Source organism: Marmota marmota, unplaced genomic scaffold, assembly GCF_001458135.2.
Source record: "Marmota marmota marmota unplaced genomic scaffold, marMar, whole genome shotgun sequence".
NCBI classification, from domain to species: domain Eukaryota; kingdom Metazoa; phylum Chordata; class Mammalia; order Rodentia; family Sciuridae; genus Marmota; species Marmota marmota.
In genome coordinates, this window is record NW_026000101.1 from 17,308,354 (window position 1) to 17,328,617 (window position 20,264).

Sequence of the window (20,264 nt, forward strand, 5' to 3'; positions counted from 1 at the left end):
CTCTGTCCCCACCAGGTTTTGCCCTGGTGTTCACCAGCTGGGTACCCCTGAGAGTGTGAGTGTGCTCTGCCCTTCTGGCCTCATTGCCCAGGTGACAGCACTAATCCTTCTTCCTGGCAGGGTCAGAGTACGATCTGGAGGAGATTTGGGGGAATTACTTAAGTACTCTCTTGTTGCTTCTGTAATATGTATCACATTCAGTGCCAACAACTTGGAATATAGCAAGTTGATGGCACAAGCTATATTTGGTCAATAGTAGTATGGGACATGACTCCAAAAGCATGGGAAACATAAGCAAACAGACTAGAACAGTCTCAGTTTAAGTGTGTCAACATCCATTTTATCTGAACATTTATCATTAACTTCTCAGTGCTAGTGGCTGTTCTAGATAGACAATGGAAACAAAAAGATGAACGAAACAGAATCCATCAGCTGAGAGGGAATGATGCCAGCTTACCCAGCTGATCCTATATGGGACTTCCTCCAACAACAGTTTCTGTAATCTGTCCAAGTTAACACAGGTAACTCCTGAAAGGGATGACAACAGCAAACAAAACAAAACAAAAAAACTAGTGTTGCCTGGTAGAAAGTATTCTCCATGACTCACATTGATCTTGGGTAGGAAACTTGAATCACATGGTCACCATTGTTCCTACCTCTTCTTTTGCATGGTGCTTCAATTGTTGACTGTAACCATCTAAACATTTTCTTGACAGCCTTTTCTGTTGAGGTTATGTCTTATAACACTATGCAAAGGGTAGGGGAGAACAAGAATCTGAACTGCTTCTTAAGAGCTTCATCATCCACAATGTTTTCTTTGTAAATAGAAGTCTCTGCCACTGAGTGGAGCTCTCTAAGACAAACAAAAAAATTTCAAACCAGGCACAGTGGCACATGCCTGTAACCCCAGCTACTTGAGAGGCTGAGGTAGGAGTTTTGTAAGTTTAAGGTCAACATGGGCAACTTAGTAAAACCCTGTCTCAAAATAAAGCCTGAGTATATAGCTCAGTGGTAAAGCAGTTGCCTGGCATGCACAAGGGTCTGGGTTCAACTTGCAGTACCACAAAAATAACAACAGAAAAGAATAACAGCAGTCCATCCACTGGGGCCCATCAGCTCTCCTCATTTCCCCGCTTCCTTTTCAAGACCCACTGATATCACATCACTAGTGAAAATAGGAAACCAAAAAACTAATTCATAGTTCCCAAATTTTCAAGCTATTTATGATGACCCAATATGTACCATGTCCTGATAGAAGAATGAATTCAAGACTAGGAAGCCTTCAGAACAGTGTAGCAGAATGACACTTCTTGCAACAGGGACATATCTCTTCCACATCTACATCCCACTCTCCCCAGTATATATATTCTGTTCCCTTTGAATAAGAAAATTAGGCATGGAACACTTTAACTGACCCTATGACTCAAATTGGAAATGTTTCTTTCCTCCTCCACTGTCTTAAATACATTTTTCACATCATGTCAAAGTTATTTTGGTTGAATCCTGTTCCCCCATATTTCCCCATAATGCCTACAGAATAAAATCCAATCAGTTGACAAGGCCAGCAAGGTCTCCCATGATTTGATTCTCCCCCACTCCCTTCCTGACATCATAGAAGCTTACTATAATGTAATTGCCTTGTTTCCCAAATGGTCACATACTCAAAATGCCACATATTTACTCATTCTGTTCCATCAACCTTAAACAGCACTGTAAGGACTTCCCTAATGCCCACCCAAGCAAGAGTTCAAGCCCCCCCTAGTGTAGCTAAGTTCTACTCATCCTTCTCATTGGTATTTATAATATCATGCCTAGACAAATTCTACTAAAATACTGATGAGAATCAGAGCAAATAAATGCAGATTTTTAACTTCAACTGAGTTCTCAGTATCACCTGACAAGTTCCTTCCATCTCACTAGTAAGATCTCTCTTCTACTTCTTAAAGTAGTTATACTTAACTTCAGATCCCTACCTTATCCCAGCACTTTAACAACTGCCTATTTCTGAATAGCACCTGGATATCCCATGCTTAGTTCAAATTCAACATGTCCAAATACTAAATTTACATTTTCCACTTCTAAATTCCTCCTCCTGTATCTGAGACCTAAGACCTCTCAGCCAGACACTTGATTCCTCTCTTTCCACCCTATCCCTATCCAGTCAATCACTCAGCCCTCTATAGTCTACCTCTTAAATATCTCTGACATTCTCTCCATCTCTTCATTCCAAACGGCCACTACCTTAGTCTAGATTGGCATTGTCTATTATCTATAACAAGACATCCCAGGCTGACTTCCCTGTCCAGTGACTTGCTCCTCTCTAATCCACACTCCACACTGCCTTTTTTCCTTCTCCCTCCTTCCCTCTCTCTTTTTGTACTGGGGATTGAACCCAGAGACACTCTACCACAGAATTAAATCCCCATCCTTTTTTATTTTTTAAAGCCAGGCCTTGAACCTGCTCAGTTTCCAAGTAGCTAGGATCACAGGTGTATGCCACCATATCCACATAACATTTTATTTTCTTTCCCTTTTTTTAATACCAAAAATTTAACCCTGGGGCACTTTACCAGCCCTTTTAATTTTTGAGACAGGGTCTTGCTAAATTGCTAAAGCTATGCTTAAACTTGTGATCCTCCTGCCTCAGCCTCCCAAGCTACTGGAATTACAGGCACGCACCACCATGGCTGGCCTAGATCACATTTTTTCTTTGCTTAATTGCATCAATGGCTTTACTATAGCTCATAATATGCTTCAACATTTGTACTTTCCCTACTAATTTAACCTACTTTTCTTCCGTTCTTTTTCATGTGTCCCACCCATTGCCCATCATATCTTTAAGATCCTGCACATCTACCTTTCATACCCCTCATGTCTACTGAGTAGACCAGTACTTAACTCTTTAAGAGTTAGCTCAAATATTAATACTTCTATGAAATTTATCTGCCTTCCTCAAAAAGGCAGAATTAGACGAACCTCCACTTTGTGTCCATGGTACTCTGTGTGCACTTCTGTGACTGTATGTTGTCAATACTATCTTCACTGCAGTTGTCTACATAAACATTTTCCTTTATATTTCTTGACAACTGTGAACTTCTTGAGAACTTTTTTTTTCTTTCAGTACTGGGGACTGAATTCAAAGGCACTCTATCACTCAATTACATCCCAAGACCTTTAATTTTTTTTTTTTTTTTTTAAGATAGGGTCTTGCTCAGTTGCCTAGGCTGGCCTCCAATTTATAATCCTCCTGTTCCAGCCTTCCAAGTCACTGGGATTACATGGAGCTATCATGCCAGGCTTGAGAACTTCTTATGAGCAAAGATTCTGTAAACTTCTTGAGAGCAAGCATTATACATCTGATTTTACCTTTATAGCTTGAGAGATAATCACAGCTTTTGGCATTTGTATGTAGTAAAAGAAACCTGCATATTTTAGGACTTAGAAAACATCAACTAAAATAAAGACAGAGAAAATATAAATCTGTTCATCAGTGTCCTGTACCATTTTCCAGAACCTAAGGAACTGCCATCCTAGCTATTCAGTTTGTCCCAACCATTGGACAAACACTTTTCTTGTTAATAATAATTTTGTGCTTCTTCATTTCCTAAAATGCTTTAGGATCTTCCCACTCAGATTTATTTTTCATTTTAAGTTATAACATCTATAGAACAATTGCTTTGCAAAAAAAAAAAAAAAAATCCCTAACTCCAAGTAATCTCACTCTTCTAGTTAATCCATTTTATGAGAAATTGACATAGTTGCTCACCCACACTTCTACCAATATGCCCAATAAAATAATCTTAACTCCATTGGACTTGGGAGTCAAAGACTTGAGGTACTCAACTTATTTGAACCTATTTTTCCTTATCTATAAGAAGGTAAGAACAGCTACCTCCCAGGGTTATTGCAAGGATTTAAATACTAAGAACCTAGTACACATTAGGCAGTGTTCTTGGTGCTAGTGATGCAACAGTAACTAAAAATATTCCCAGATCTTAAGAAGATTTTATTAAAGTAGAAGGAGCAAACTGTAAGTGCTGATGATAAATATGAAGGTAGGTGACAGTAACCAGACACTTAATTTTATCTTTGTAAACGCATTTATTTCTCACAACAACCCCACTGAGTAAATAATATTACTATTTCCATTTTTGTTATTATTGTTGATTAAACTGAAGATCAGAGAGGTTAAGAAACTTGCCCCAAGTCACAGCAAGTGGCAAAGCCAAAATTCAAAACAGGCATTTCTAGTTCCATTTCTAGTTTCTGTCACCAAAAGAAATAAATATATACTATGTCACATGTGATAAAGGCTGTGATAAAAAATTCAGGTAAGGAATGAATTGTAGTAGATGGGGTAGAGAGAGAAGATGGGAGGGGAGGGGAGGGGAGGGGGGATAGGAAAGGTAGCAGAATACAACAGTCACGAATATGGCATCATGTAAAAATGTGGATGTGTAACCGATGTGATTCTGCAATCTGTAATTGGGGTAAAAATGGGAGTTCATAACCCACTTGAATCTAATGTATGAAATATGATATGTCAAGAGCTTTGTAATGTTTTGAACATCCAATAAAAAAATTAAAAATAAATAAATAAATTAATTAATTAATTAAAATTCAGGTAAGGGAAAAAAGATAATGGCTCCTGTGACTATGTTAAGAGTTGGTATTAAAATTTTATTAAATGTTATCTCATTGATAAGATTACATCTAAGCAGAGATTTGAAGGAAATGAGTAAGGAAATCACAGAGTCTTAGGAGAAAAGTATTCAGGCAGAACATAAATCAAGTGCAAAACCTGAGGTGAGACCATAATTGGTGTGAGGAACAGCAAGTTTGCAATTAAAGTGTCAGTTCAAACGGGCCCTTAGAAGAACTTTGTTTTTCATCCTGAGTGAAGATTTTATTAAAGTAGAAGAAAATAAGTGAGACAGAAAATCACTAGAAGGTTTTGAGCAGAGAAGTAACATGATCTGACTTATGTTTTGTAAAAATTACTGGAGAGGGGCATGCACAGAAAAAGGAAGACCATTTAGACTACTGCAATAATCTGAATGAGAGAAAATAGTGGCTTGGACAAGGATAATAGTGGCAGAAATAGTGGCAAAATTCAGGATTTTTTTTAAAGGCAGAGAAGACTGAATTGGATGAGGGTTGTGAAGGGGGGAAAAAAAAAGTCAGGAATGACTTTGCCCTTTACTGGTAAGGAAGGCCTACAGGAAAAGTAGAGAACTGGGGAAAAAGAAATCTGAGACGCCTACTTACATAAAAATGGGAATATTACATAGGTTTGGAGTCTGGTATTTATGGAAGATGTATGAGCTGGACACATAAATTCAGTATGCCTATGAAGCTCTAGGGATTGGAGTATTATCAACTAGGAAGTGAGTATGAATAAAATAGGGCAGGATTGAAGCCAGGGATATTACAAGGTTGAAGAGATGAGCAAGGATTAGCAAACATAACTAAAAAGGGATAATGAATAATGGTGAAAGAAAACAAAGACAGAGAAGCATTATGAAAGCTAAATAAAGAATTCATTTCAAAAAGAAAGAACTTGCTGGGCATTGGGTGCACACCTGCAATCTCCAGCCTCTTGGGAGGCCAAGACAGGAGGATCACAAGTTTTGAGACCTGCCCAGGGAACTTAGTGACACCATCTCAAAATAAAATAAAAGGGTTGGGTGGAGCCCGGGTTCAATCTCTTGAAAACTGAGAAAGAACTGAGGCAAGAGAATGAAAGTCAATGGAATAGAATTGACAGTCCACTTATAGTCACTTGGTTTTTCACCACAATGATAAGGGTGCTGAGACCATTCAATGGGAAAAGAATAGTCTTTTTTTCTTTTTTTTTTTCTTCTCTCTCTCATGGTACTGGGGATTGAATCCATTGCTTCATGCACATTAGGCAAGTATTCTGCCACTGAGCTATATCCCGAAGCAAGATGGTCTTTGTCTACAAACCATGCTGGGCAACTAAATATCCATAGGCACAAAAAATGAGGTTGAACCCCTACCTTACAACATACACACACACACACACACACACACACACACCTCAAAATGGATCACAGATCTAAATATAACAGCTAATACCCTGCTCTAATTAAATATAACTCTCAGGGGGAAAAGAAAGATTAAATCTTTGTAACTAAGGATTAAACAAAGGTCTCTTAAATAACAACACAAAAATTTTAATCAACACAAGAAAAAATGGATAAATTGAATTTCATCAAAATTTAAAACTTCTGTGTTCTACTTCATTCTAATTGTGATGACTATTGTTTTAAAAATAAAAACAATGGTTGAGCACTGTGGCACACGTCTGTAATCCCAGTGGTTCAGGAGGCTGAGATAGGAGGATTGCAAGTTCCAAGCCAGCCTCAGCAATGGCAAGGCACTAAGCAACTCAGTGAGACCCTGTTTCTAAATAAAATTCAAAAAAGGGCTGGGGATGTGGCTCAGTGGTTGATCGCTTCTGAGTTCAATCCCTGGTACTGCCCCTCCCCCACCAAAAAGGTCTTACAATAAAAAGAAGGACATCATCAATTGTGTCAAGTTGCTGATTGACTGCTTAAAAGGAGGATCGAAAATGAACCCTCATTTTGGCAATATGGTGGTCATCTGGTGCTCTTGACCAGCTACTCTGGTGGACTGGCAGGAATGGAAAGCACAGGTAAGTACTTAAACAATGCTAAGCACACACAAAAAAAGATGAAAAATAAGAACTCAACTTAATGATAAGCTACAACTAGTAAACTTGGGCCCTAAAAAGTCTCAAATATTGCAGTGGAGAAAGCTGATTTATCAAATACTTTGTCATGGTTAGCAGCCACTGTGATTCTGAATTAGTTTACTAGGTTTGGGAAAATGTTCTGGTGAAATCTATAAAAGGAGTATGTTGGTGAGAGCCTGGTCTGTATGCTTACCCTGTTCTATGGAACAGTGCTAAAGTCAGAACCAAACCAGCATGGAAGGGTTATGGAAGGGATGTATGTAGTAAATAAATAATGGCACTCCCTCCAGCTTTCCCTCTGTAGACCTCAGACTATTACCACATCTTGCTTGCCTCCCCCTGCCCTCTCACCTCTCGGTACTGGGGATTGAATCCATGGGTGCTCTACCACTGAGCTATATTCTGAGCCCTTTAATTTTATTTTCAGACAAGGTCTGAAGGCTGAGGCCGGACTCAAACTTGAGATCCTCCCACCTCAGTCTCACGAGTTGCTGGGATTACAGGCATGAACCACCATGCCTGGCCTGACTTGCTTTCTCAGTGGTGCTTCCCAAATCTCCTTTTCATCATCACCACTGCTATCACCATCTGCTTACCTCAGGTACCACAAGCTCCTGCATCACCTAACAGGATGTCAGGCCAGAAAGGGCATTTCCAAGCTGAAGAGTCAGACACAAGTACCCTTGATGCTCATGCTAGTATCAGCTCCCACCAAGCTTTAAGGAGTTTGTAAGGAATTACTGCCTCGAAAAAATAGGCTATAAAGCTAAGAAGAGAGATCCTTTACAGCAATGAAATTTCAGAGAGCTTTCTGGAAGAAGTGATGTTTTGGCTGTTGTGTTGAAGAACAAGTAACTTTTGCTAGGCTGAAATGGTAAACACAGTACCTTATGTTAGAAGGAAGCATATATCTGTGAATATGCTGAGAATAGAAAGAACAAAGCAAATTTGTAAGCCAGTAAAATTTCCTTTTAGGAATTATATAGGGGAATAATGGGAGATATGCCTGAAAATGTATATACCAATTTTAGTAACCTTGAATGCCAAGTGAAGGAATTTAGACATTTTTGTTGTTGTTGTTGTTGGACAGCTGTAAGGAGTTGCTCTAGGGATATTTGAAAGGAAGAGTGATATGATTTTCTTAATTTAACTTTATAACTGAGTACTACATTCATATGATTTAAGTTCTAAAATATATATAAGAGGATGTACAGTGAAAAATCCATTCCATCTCATTTGTTTTCTCCTCTAATACCTTTCCCCATGGACAACCATACACAGACATGCATCACATAATGACATCTCAGTTAATAATATGATGCATATACCATACAGTCTAGGTGTATAGTAAACTATATGATCCAGGTTTATGTAAGGACACTATAATGTTCACACAATGACAAAAAATCAACTAACAATGCATATCTCAGAATGTATTCCTGTCGTTAAGTGATGCAAGAGTTTCTTTTGTATCTTTCCTTAGATATTCTATACATACACTACAAGCAGACACTATGGGGGTGTGTGTTTCTTTCCTTCCCCTTTTTATACAAATGAAAGCATCTTATAATACTGTTCTGCTCTATGCTTTTCACATCAAGATACCTTAGATATTTTTTCATTTGAGTCAAGAGCTACCTCGTTCATTTTATAGCTACATGATACTGTATTCCATTGTTTGGATATGCCAATAATTTATTTAACTGGTATTTAATGAACACTTAGGTTGTTCTTAATCCTTACTATTAAAAATAATGCTTCAAAAATACTCTCGTACATATGTCACTTCCACATGTGAAAATGTATCTGCAGGATACATTCCTGAAAGTGGGGCTTAGGGAAAAAAGGGTGTGTGTATGTATATATATTTGTAATGCTGATGAATTTTGCCCATTGCTTTCCTTAGAGGTTAGACCAATTTACACTCCCATCCCACCAGCACTGCAGGAGTGCCTGTTTCCCTCACACCTTTGCCAACATGCCTCATACTTTTAATTTTGCCTTAGGAAAATTAATCAGGTTATATGCAAACGAGGACAACTCCACTTACATTTAAAACTGGATGAATACAGCATATGCTCTTTGGTTATATTTAATTTTTGATTGGAAGAAGAAATTTTTAAGCAACATATCTCCATACTGCCTAGAAAAGGTTCTCTTATTCCCTATAGTCGAAAACCATTCTATTCTTCAGTTCTCAGGTAAGCAACCTTTACCTGGAGAAGGAGAAAAGGGAATATGATCCATAGAGGGCAGTAGGGCCCTTGCACAGGGTCAGAAGTATAAGCAGTTCCTGGCCATTCCAAGGAAATAAAGTTCTGTTTTGTAAAGCTGATACTTAGGAAAAAGGCAGAATGGAATTCAAAAACTACTACAGGGACCTATGACGTAGAGAAGCCCTATTGGGTGCTGAGGAAATGACAATCTTATCTCAACCAGAAAACCATGGAGAATAATTTGAAGACACAACACAGGATTCTTTCTTGGCCCTTCTAGTGCCTATGAACAATATGTCTCATCCCCTTCTCTTGTTTCTCACTCCCATGTGTACTTTACACCTGAATATCCTAAAAGTCCTGTAGCTGTAAACTACATCTGCCCTTTTTGTAAAGGTACAGTCCACCCAACAAACTGAAAACACCCCAACTTAATTCCTATTGCTACAGAAACCTCTTTCATTCCAATTCCCATGGGATTCGCTTAAGGACTGACTCCAATAGTTTAGACTTCCCCATTACTTGGAGAAACCCACCATCACGCTAGACCCCATGCAGTCCAGATGGATCCATATGGAGCCAGCTGGGAAATCATTACATAGAGACTCAGAATACCTGAGGGCATGTCTTCTACGGAGAGATGGTTTGCCTTTTGTACTAGCTCGTGCAAAAGTTTTTTCTGCCTCAGTCTTTTCTCTCTTAGAACATTTTTAAAATTATTGATGCACTTGTTGAGGTAAATGGTCTCTGCACACACTTGCTCTAGGCTTAGTCTGTCTTGCTTGGGAGATTCAGGCCAGGAACAAGTCTCACGTCCCAGATGCGGGGCCAGAGCAATAGTGGGCAATGAATAAGCAAGAGGTGAGTTATTAGAAGCAAGAGAAAAGTTGCTTGGGTCTTGAGGGGTTTGGTCTTCCTGTGCAGAGATGCCCAATCCTCCAGAGATCATACTGAGCAAACTTTCACTACCCTGACTCCCAGGGCTCTCTATGGAGCAATCTTGGGGACACCCAGAATTCACTGTCCCAAGAAGTCGATCACTGTTCTCTGACTGAGAACCACTCTCATTACTTTCCAGGTCCTCAAGACTAATGGACCCACTGTTTTCCAGCTTCTGAAATACCCCCTGCAGAGCTGAACGAAAGTGGTGAATTGCTCGGCCTAGCTTCGTTGTGTAAAACTTAATTTCCACATCCTCATCCTCCTGGGAGCCACCCAGAACACAAGAGGACTTGTCAAAGACATCCTTAAGGACCTGAGCAGCACATTCTTCCTCTTCATTCAGGTCAATATGAACCATGTTACTGAAAGTTTCAGGCCCTATGATCATTTCCTCCATCATGCTATCAGAGCTTAGAGTTGCAAACTTTCTGGACTTGTCTGCCAAAAGGTCCTCTAGTTGCTTTGAGCTCAGAATATCAAGTCCAGCTTCACAACTCAGAAGCTTGTCCTCTGTATTTATCCTCTCTGTCTTCAGCAACCCAGAGAGTGACAGGCAGCTGCTGGCCTCATTTTTATGGCTGCAATCATTTTCTAATTTCGCTACTTTACAGGTTTCAAGTTCTTGGCTGCACTCTTTGAAAGACTGGGATTTCCTGTTATCTTCCTCTTTTGAGATTAACACTAGAGAAGGTTTCTCAAGTTGATGGAGAGGAGACAAAGAAGCCTCTCTCCCTGACAGTTCACCACAGGTGCCACTGAAAATCTGGCATGTTCCTAATGTTCCTTTTACTTCATCCCCTAACTTAGACACATTACTTTGCTCTGCTAAATTATTCTTCATTTGGAAGCAAGGGTCTTGCTGCTTAGGAATCTGGTGTTCTCTATGTTGGTTCTGAGATCTCATCTGATTTGATCCTGTTATAGGTTCTCTGTCCCCTGATTTCATCTGAAGAACTGGTTTATTCTTATTTAAAGAATTTCTACTGTGATCCTGAAGTTGCTGAAAAAAGGATAAAGACTCCTTCGGGGGATTCTTATAGTCCTGTGTCCAGCTTGGTTCTTCTCTGGTGGCAACCTGAACCCCTGCACTTTGCAGAAGGATGGATTTTTGCAAGATGAAGTCTCTATGCTCTAGATGGGCAAGCTTCACCACAGTGGGCCTAGGGGCAGGGGCTTTGCCTGCCCTATAAGCCTCTTTGATGTATCTGTTGCACTGCATGCCATTTATACACAGGTGTCTGGCTAGGAAGTTATCCACCAGTTCCATAGTATTTTCCCCATCTTGTTCAGGAAGTCCATACAGGTAAAGCATGGCTTCCTCGCTATTTTTTTCCACATGGGGTTCCTGGGCCTTTTCCCCCTCACACACCTTAGCCAGGGAACTGCTGCCAACATGCAAGCCTTCTATTTCACTGAGTACAGAGTCTACACAGCTAGACACTTCATCCACTGAGCCCCGAACTTGGCTCAAGTGCTGCTGAAGCTCAGCAATCTCAGTCTGGAGACGGCTGATGCCTTGCAGCTCTCTGATGATATATTCTACTACATCCCCCAAAGGTTCTCGCCGTTCACGGTTACAACCTTGGACAGAGCCTCTGGATGAAAGGGGCTTGGCTTGGTTCCTCTCTGAGGGCACTTGGTAACTTGTGGTAAAGTTGGCAGATGAGAGGTCCTGAGAGCCAGACCCTGAAACACAACCTGTAGAGCCCAGAGGAAGTTGGCTGTTGGCCTGTTGTCCAAAGCTACAAAGCTGGGCCAAGTCCCCATCTCTATCTCCACCAATGGCTGAGGCTGCTGACCCACAGCATGCAAGTAGGGAGCTGTCCTCTGGTAAGGATCCAGTAGGGCCTGAGGACTTGCTCTTGATGCCACACACAGTCTCTGCCTTAGCCTTATCTGGGGGAAGCCTGGAGGAAGGTCCCAAGGTGACCATGATTTCTTCCTCTGACTCTTGCAATAATCGCTTCATTTTCTTTCTCAGAGTCTGAAGGGATTGATTCTCTGCTTCTTCTCCTTATTTCTCGTCAGGAAGCTTAGTTCAGATTGCTTTGGAAGGCAACAGCCTGTCTGCTCTTTTTGGATTCTTTCTAGCAATTATTGTTGGCTGATGGCTTGGGCTTAGCCCACAGTGATACCTGGATTGACCTCATGTGCGGCCTCCAAACCTGGTACATACCCCTGGATCTTGGCTTGACACTTATCCTGTAGCTAGTGAAAGAGGAAAACAGTGCACTCAGATCAGAAAGCAGCAGGATAATTTCAATTAGAATCAAACTGTTAAAGAGGAATAAGAACACTATCTTCTAAGACTGTAAGAATCAATACTGACTTGCCTACCAAACTTGGCCTTAAAGACTGTAGGCAATCAGTTCTCTCTCCTTGACTTCCCCTTCAAATACTGATAAGAAATTAAATCAAGTCTTTTCTGTGTTCTGGGCAAGTACGAAAGGTATCAGTACCAAGACAAGCTACTGGGAGGTAGATGAGATAGTATAAATGAGTGACTGCTTATTTGAACCTTCATAAAATTCAGCACTAGAGTCAGGTTCAGGAATGAACAAACAGATACATAACTCCCAACACTCAAATCACACACACAATGAGAGACAAGGACATGGAATGTTTCTTTCTCTTTCATTTTGTTGTTCTGGTGAAGACTCTGCTACTCAATGGTTCACCCCTGCCTGTGATTATAGCATAAAGTGTTTTCCCTTTGTTTAGGGATAGCAATCTTAACTTGGAAAAAGGATCATGGCAAGTATTTTAAACTTGGAGGGAAAAAAAAGCATTTTTATACTTAATTCCAGAATAAGGTGGTACAGTATGGGCACTGTCACTGACCAGAACCTAGGTAGCATTTAGCATGTTTGGATCTAGAGGGGCAGCCAGCGAAAAGCATACATATGATAGGTTCACAACTGAGGATGAAGGGCACTCAGGCTCAACCTGGTGTTTTTGAATTCTGCTTAATAGTTCCTAACTGCTTGGTGCAGCTGAAACATATCCAGGCTCCGTTTTTCTGGTCCACAGAGGAGCATGGTAAGTGTTGCTGAGCACACACACTATCACTGCTTGAATAATCGTTGGTTGTTTTAACCTTCTGTCTGGCTTGGAGAGAGGAATGTATGAGCCAAGGGAGGAGTTGTTTACATAACAGAGGACTCCAGGATGCCTTTCTGACTCCCCCCAAAAAAACTAAAAACCATGAAGACAGACCTTCCACCAATCTATCTTGCTCCTGTACCCTAAGCCACTGGAGACTGTACGATAAAGGCAAAGATATCTTATATGGGATGGCATCCATTTCCTTTTCATTAGGAATGTGCAAAATGCAGGGAAGGAAGAGAGTGAAAAGTACAAATGTGTGAGATTTCAATATTCTGGTTCTTAGGTCACTCTGTGAGGGGTAAGATGGGAGCTATGTTCTTTGGCCAGAGATGGTTTCTCCATTTTCTAGAATTTCTAAATCTTTCTGGATTCCTAAATTTTCTAAACATTTATCTCCTTTTATTTTTCCAGCATTCAAGTTAATCATAAAAGGGAAGAGCTGCCTTAAAGAAATAAGCTGACTACTCTTGTGGCAACTCATTTTCAGGAAAACCCACCATTTTTAGCTATTGTCTGTGAGCCTGAAATTTAAAAGCACTGTGTTTCCCCAAACTAGGAACAAGAAGGACAAGCTGCAAGACCTGGAATAAAGATAAAGCTGACTCCTTATTCTGGAAGTAACTAGGTCAAGAGCCAAGAGACAGAAACTAGACGAATTCCCATTTCCTATCTTTCTTTCTTGTCTTCAGCTCCACTAAGAATTCTACTTAATAAAGGAATTCCTCATTTAAGAATGTTACCTATTCTGTGAGGTATCCATTATTGCTTTACTTCAAGGTTTCAAGGAGCCAGGACCAGCTATACCTCTAATGTGGCCAACTCAACCTAGCTTTTGAGGATGCCCTAGGTATACAACAACCTCAATTCCTGGCTTTTGGGCCTTGTGCCCAGCTGGCTAGGGAGATTAAATTCCAATTCTGGGATTAACTCAAATTCTCCTCCCACAAGCACAAATTTATATTTCCAAAAATACTCCTTTCTTTTCTCACTCATGCAGGGTTGGGAGTCCCTGATTTGTTCTTGGCACTGGTATTAGCCATGAACTTTCTGGCTCCACAAGGGCTGGATCTGCCAACTAGTTTTTAAGTTTGTCTCAGAAGAGAATGATAGTTTACTAAACAAAGATGGAAGCTCGGTGTATAAGCACATGAGGCCACGAGCAAGTGTTACTAGACTAAGAATCAGGAAACTTGAGTTTGGGTTCTCTGTTTCACCAGTAACCCTGTATTAAACTCCTGACCTCTCTGTGCATTAGTTTCCTTATCTGTAAGGGGAGCTAATTACAGAAATGTTGCAAGCTAAAATGAGAAAGTGGTATTTAGTAAACTGTATAGCACTGTAATTGTTGTTGTTACTGATGTGGCAAGTCCCAGAGTGAAAGAAGCATGGATACCAATATGCGAGCCAATCATCCAAATCACCTAAGTGGTGTGATTAGACTGATCCATGACTTCTACTCTGCCCTGGACTTCTTTCTCAGTCCATTTTAATAATCTGCAGCAGGGCCTGGAATCCTACCAGTAGAGTGTTATCCCTTGAGTTAATCTTGCTTTCTCGTAGGAGTTTGTATGTTTTCTTTTTTTCTTAGTTCTGGGGATTAAACCCAGGGGCGCTTTACCACTGAGCTACTACCCCAGTCCTTTTTTAATTTATTTTTTAAATTTTGAGACGGGGTCTTGCTAAGTTGCTGAGACTGGCCTCGAACTTTTGGTCCTCCTGACTCAGCTTCCTGTGTTGTTGCTATGATCATAGGTGTGTACCATCACACCCAATAGAAGATTTCCTTTTAAAATTAAAAAAAAAAAGAAAAACAAACAAACAAAAAAAACTTAAAAAAAAAAAAAAAGGTTTATTTTGGCTGACAGTATTGGAGGTTTCAGTGCATGGTTGGTGGACTCATGGCTTTGGGAGTGGCAGTGCATTATGGTGGGAGCACATGAAGAGGAAGCCCATTTACCTCATGACCATGATGAAGAGGTGGGTCTCACTATTCTCGTCAAGGGTAGGCTCCCAATGACCAGAAGACCTCTCTCTAGGCCCTGCCTCTTATAAGTCTATCACTTCCCAGTAGCAAAAAAAAACTTTAAACAAATCATTTGGTTCCCAACACCTCATTCAGGTGTCAGGAGGTCTGTCATCCTCCCTTAGGCAGCCTGACAGCATGAAGAAGGGAAAAATTATTACAGAAAGCAAGCTTTTTCTTTCTAATGCTGGAGAGACACAGAATTCACTTTCAGATCTTGCAAGGCCAGACATATTTTGGTCCAGATAAGGCAGCTCATCAGGAACGAAATGAAGTTGACTTTCCTGCTACTGCTTTAACTCAGGCCAGATTAACCTGAGGCCTATCTGCTTCTGTCTCTCAGATCAATAGTCCAGATAGGCTTGGCCTAGCTTCCTGGACAGTCTGACCACTGTCTGCTCCCAGACTGTAGCACCCACAACACTCACTGGCCAGCCACACAGAGGGAAAATAGTACAGTCACTTTTCTATGACCTCCTGAAGGACTAAACGGAGAGCTGCTTGGTTCTCTGTCACTAACAAATAGAAGATTTCCAACTAGAGCTGCCATAGCACTTCTCCTAGCCACAAAAATGCCTGCTTCCACATTAAACAAATAAAACCCTCTTCTGAGTTGGTAGCCACTGCCCCTGCATGAACTCTAAACTTAAGAATCATCTATGAATCTATGGGGATACAGGTTCTCCCAAAGGAACTACACTTACTAATTCAGGTCATTAGGATCCGAAGCAGAGAAGGAGGTCAATGCCTAGAAGATCAGACAGTCACTTTGATCAGAGTTCAATCGATACCAGAAGCCAAAAATGGGCAGATAAGGCAACCTTCAGCATCAGGAGGTGCAAGCCACCTTCTTCCCCAGCTTCCTTTTGCTACTATTCGCCAAAGAAATGCAAGGAAAGGAGGCAAACCATTTTATCTCCAAGTCAATGCAAATAAATGGGTACCTTGGGTGTGCCACTAAGCTATATTCCATATTTCTAATATATTAAAGTTTAGAGACAGGTTTGGTGAGAGACATATAGACAACAATATGAAATGATTCAAAATATTCAAATGATATTGCCAAAATTGTAATAAAAAGTTTAAGCATTTAATTCCATGGGGTAGAAGGAGGTAAGAGGCAAAACCAGGAAAGGTAAGGCCACAGAGAAGTAATGCTTTGAGTTAGGATGGGATACGAGATTTTTGAGCCTTTGCTCAAACCAAGCCTTTTAGCTTCCATTAATGTACTCAGTGTTGTCACTTTGCCCATTCCTGTTGGTCTATCCATTCTGGTAAGCTCTTCAAATTTCAAGCATACCTCTGAAATGACCAGACTTTTCTGTGCTTTTTCTAAGGAATGACTAATTCTGGGAAAAATAAGGCATCCCTTTCAAGGAATATCTGCATTTGAAAAGGGAACACATCAAAACAAAATGAATTAATCAAAAGGATTAAAGTTTTAATGATAGAAAACTGAGAATTAGAGCAGAAAGTCAACCCCTTAAATGCATCTTATCAGCATGAGCTTATCAAAACCAAGCCCAGAGGGAAAAAAAATTCAGTTTTATGAAATGGCTTATTTGTGTACTATTCTCTCTGATCTATCAAATAAACATGATTAGGAATGTGACTAGTCCTTACAAAAATTGCCCGTAACCCAAATCTTGGTTTAGAGGATACCACAAAGGGATCTCTAGGAACGAAATGGGATTCAATGTACATATATCAAGCAACCTTTCAATTTGTGAAACAGCAGGCAGCAAGCTAAGAACTCTGGATCCCAAGAGAGGACAGGGTCATTCCTGGGCCACTTATCAATTATGTTGTGTGGCAAAAATGGTGAGAGGAATAGATTTCTAGGGCCACAGCAAGTAAGGATGCTCTAAGGATGTTAATCTTTTGGAAAGAATCAATGCCTACAAAGTATCTCATCAGAAGAAAGTAATCGGGGTGTAAGGTATGAAGGGTGAGAAGGGAACGTCTTAGACCAAAAGTTTAGCAAGGTCTCAGTACCACATTTCCTAGGACTTGCTATATCCTCCACATTCTACATTGTGAGAATGTGGAGGATATAGCAAGTCCTGTGGAGTAGTTTTGGTTGGCTGTCACAGTGTTTTTCTAAATTTTGAATGTTAAAGTCTTTAGGCAAGGCAGGAGTTCTTAGATTTTCAAAAGCTCACTTATCCAAGATTATAACCCTTGACCTAGAATGACACCTGGTTTCTGTCTGGGTGGGAGGCTTTTGTTTAAGGGCCCACAGAGGGTGTGAATTCCATTACAGAGAAAACTCCTTCATTTGTTTTTGAATTCCCAGTGTGTGGAACAGGGACTTACCATGCCCAAGCACAAGACATGTCACAGACAGAAAATTCAGTGCCATGGAGAGAACAAAGGAGTTGATTACAGAATTGAATTAGAATCCAGGTCTCCTAATTTGACAACATTCTATCTTCAAGTTCTAGGTTTCCATCTAGATTGATGGTTTACAACCCTTTTCATCATAAAGCTAAGTTGGACATCTCTTTCCAATTATACTTACATATAATTTTTTGGGAACTTGCTTAGGACAAAAATTGCCAGACTGTCAATTAGCTGTTATCTCTCTAGCTTATGAGACCGATAGGAAGAGGTCCTGCCATGGTTCCTGTCATCCCCAGGGCTGCTGTGATGGGGCTCCTATTTGCCCTTCCAGAATGAAAAGCTGCCCTGGTCCTTATCCTAATGATGGGTCTAGAGAAGCACTGTCTTAACAGAACTATAACATGAGCCACATATGTCATTTAAAATTTTCTAGCAGCCACATAAAAAAGTAAAAAGAAACAGGTAAAATTAATCTTCGTATTTTATTTAACCCAAAATCCAAAATATCATTTCAACATGTAATCAATATAAAAAATTACCATATATTTGCATTTTTCATACTAAGTCCTTGAAATCTCATACATATTTCATGTTTATAGAACATCTCAAAATAGACTAGTACTAGGTATACCTCAAGTACTCAACAGTCACATGTGGCCAGTGGGCTACCACACTGGACAACACAGGTCTAGTAGTTCAGGACTAGGGACACTGGAGAGTCTTTAAAACCTAGTACTAGAGGCTCACTGTCATCTCAGTAGCAGCAGAATGCTCTGTTTCTTTCACTCATCTTTTTACCTGCTCACTTTGATCCTAGTTAGAAGCAGCACATTTCTGTTTTGTGACAGATTCAGTCTTCCTCAAAGCTACAAAGAACCAAGTATCAAGGCCCCAACCTGCAGAGGATGACTTTTTCTTTCTCTCAACACAAAACTTTTTTCAATATCCTGTAGTTCTGGGTAGCTTCTTTCCAATAAATACACTGGGCAAAACTACAGTATAAACCTGGCTACTTCCACAGAAGCCACCCCTTCACATGGAAGGCTCAGGGACCTTGCACAGACAACAGCATCTTCTCAAGGCAGCTGAGTAAAAAGGTGCACTAGAGGGACATGTAATAATAGTAAAAGATTATATTCGTTTAGAAATTTCAGTTTTTGTGGCACTCTTTTTATCATCACAACAACCCTGTGAGGCAGGAGGAAAGAATTATTGTTCTGATTACATAGTTGAAAAAAATGAAGCTTGAGAGGCTAACTTAGACTTGACCAAGGTCACCAAAGAAGCTAGGATTTACAAGTGGGTCTTCAATCTACAATTAGTGCTCTTTCACCACACATGCATGATATAAATAGACAAATTATCTATATGCATGTGTGCACACACTCAAGGCTGAGAAAATTCAAAGTATCTCAAAAGAAGATGACTTTTCTGTTCACAGAAATATGCACATGAAAGGATGAATTAAAACCTTAGATAGGATGTTATAGGCCCCCAACCCCTCTACACATCATGAATACACAGAAGAAGTATGGAGAGGTCTTCTGGATATATAAAAGAACAGGAAGGTTACCTGAATATATGCATATGCATAAAGGGACAAATGATCTCTATATATGAATATACACAGAGGAAGAGATGGCTTATCTGTATTCACATAAAATGAATTGATTAGTTGTCTACATGTAACACATGCACAAGAGAGGAAATGAACAGGTAATTTAGAAACACATATGGACACAGAGAGAGCAAAAAAGATTGATTGTATATAAGTATGCAAACAACCAGAAGGGTGGATAGGTTGTTTGTATATGGATAGCAAAGTACCAAGGAGAAATGAATGGTCAAGAGTATCAGCAGACAAACGTGTGTGTGTAAAGATTCTACCCCAGTGCTGAGTATGCTGTTTTTCACTCATTATAATGACCCCCACCAGCAAGTTGGCTCAAGCAGTTATGTAATTAATGTGGCTGCTCCATATTCCACCCACAAATGCTTTGCTTTTGTCCCTGCTTGTCGTTAAGAGTCAATCAGACATTCAATATCACTTACCTTGCTGCTGCAACCAAAATAAGGGTTAAGGAAATGAAAAAACAAAACACAATTAAAACCATGAATTCTCAAGTTTTAGAATGCAAGTGCTGTCTTTAAGAGGAAATCCATTCAGAAGCATTCCTTGATTTGACAGAGAAGCCACAAGATGAACTTTCTGAGCCACAGCTCTGCCACTCGCCCAACCGACAAACAGAGCCAAGAAGCTATTATTCTCAGTTTCACCCAGCTGGCTGGCTCCACTGCACAAAGTTGATGATAGGAACAATGCCCAGGAGAAAAATCCCCTCAGTGAAGGCGGGGCAGGAGTCTGACTGGCTGCAAATCTAGGAATCCAATCTGGTCCACACCTCTCTGCCGAGGGGATTCTGATGACCAGCCTGCTGAAGGCAACAGCAGCTAAACTTCAACTGGATATGGAAATCTAACTCAATCGATTTCGTGCTTTGAGACTGAGACGAAAGCAGGGCAGCTCCTGCTCCTGCTGCTGCTCCTCCTCCTCTCCAGCTGCTTCCTGCCTTCAACCTCCCATAGGGCACCAGCCCTCCTCGCACGTTGCTGGCGCACACACCCCCTTCCCAGCACACTCACGCACACACAACCCTGCCAGCAAGCTCACTCACACACCCTTGGTGAGTGTCTCTCCCTCTCGCTAAATATAGATCCTACTCTTTCCCCTCCCCCATTTTTTCCTTCCTTCTTTCTCTCCCCTCCTTCCTTTCCCCCTGCTTATCTTCTCCTGTCATGTCTGAGCTATAGAATATAGAGATGTTAAGACAGAGTCTTATACTTTGAGGAGCTCCCAGTCTCAGAGGGAGACTAGACCACAGCAAGAAACTGG

At 40.5% G+C, this 20,264-nt stretch overlaps 1 protein-coding gene across 21 annotated transcripts in view; it reads right to left on the reverse strand.

The window, feature by feature from the left end:
- The window catches only part of Unc13b (unc-13 homolog B), a 208,967-nt gene that overhangs the window by 37,332 nt on the left and 151,371 nt on the right, over window positions 1-20,264 (reverse strand). For 2 of the 21 annotated variants that reach the window (XR_007340696.1, XM_048783423.1), the window contains exons 1-2: window positions 19,424-19,989; window positions 9,571-12,105 (exon numbers count right to left, since the gene is read on the reverse strand). The exons of 11 other annotated variants lie outside the window; for them this stretch is intronic. Coding sequence is in view for 8 of the 10 variants with exons in the window: in XM_048783423.1 (XP_048639380.1) it covers window positions 9,571-11,866 (2,296 nt within the window). In the remaining 2 variants the exon portion in view is untranslated. Of the gene's footprint in view, window positions 1-9,570; window positions 12,106-19,423; window positions 19,991-20,264 lie in introns of those variants that run through there. 8 more of the 21 variants (XR_007340695.1, XM_048783421.1, XM_048783425.1 and 5 more) reach the window with 6 other exon arrangements.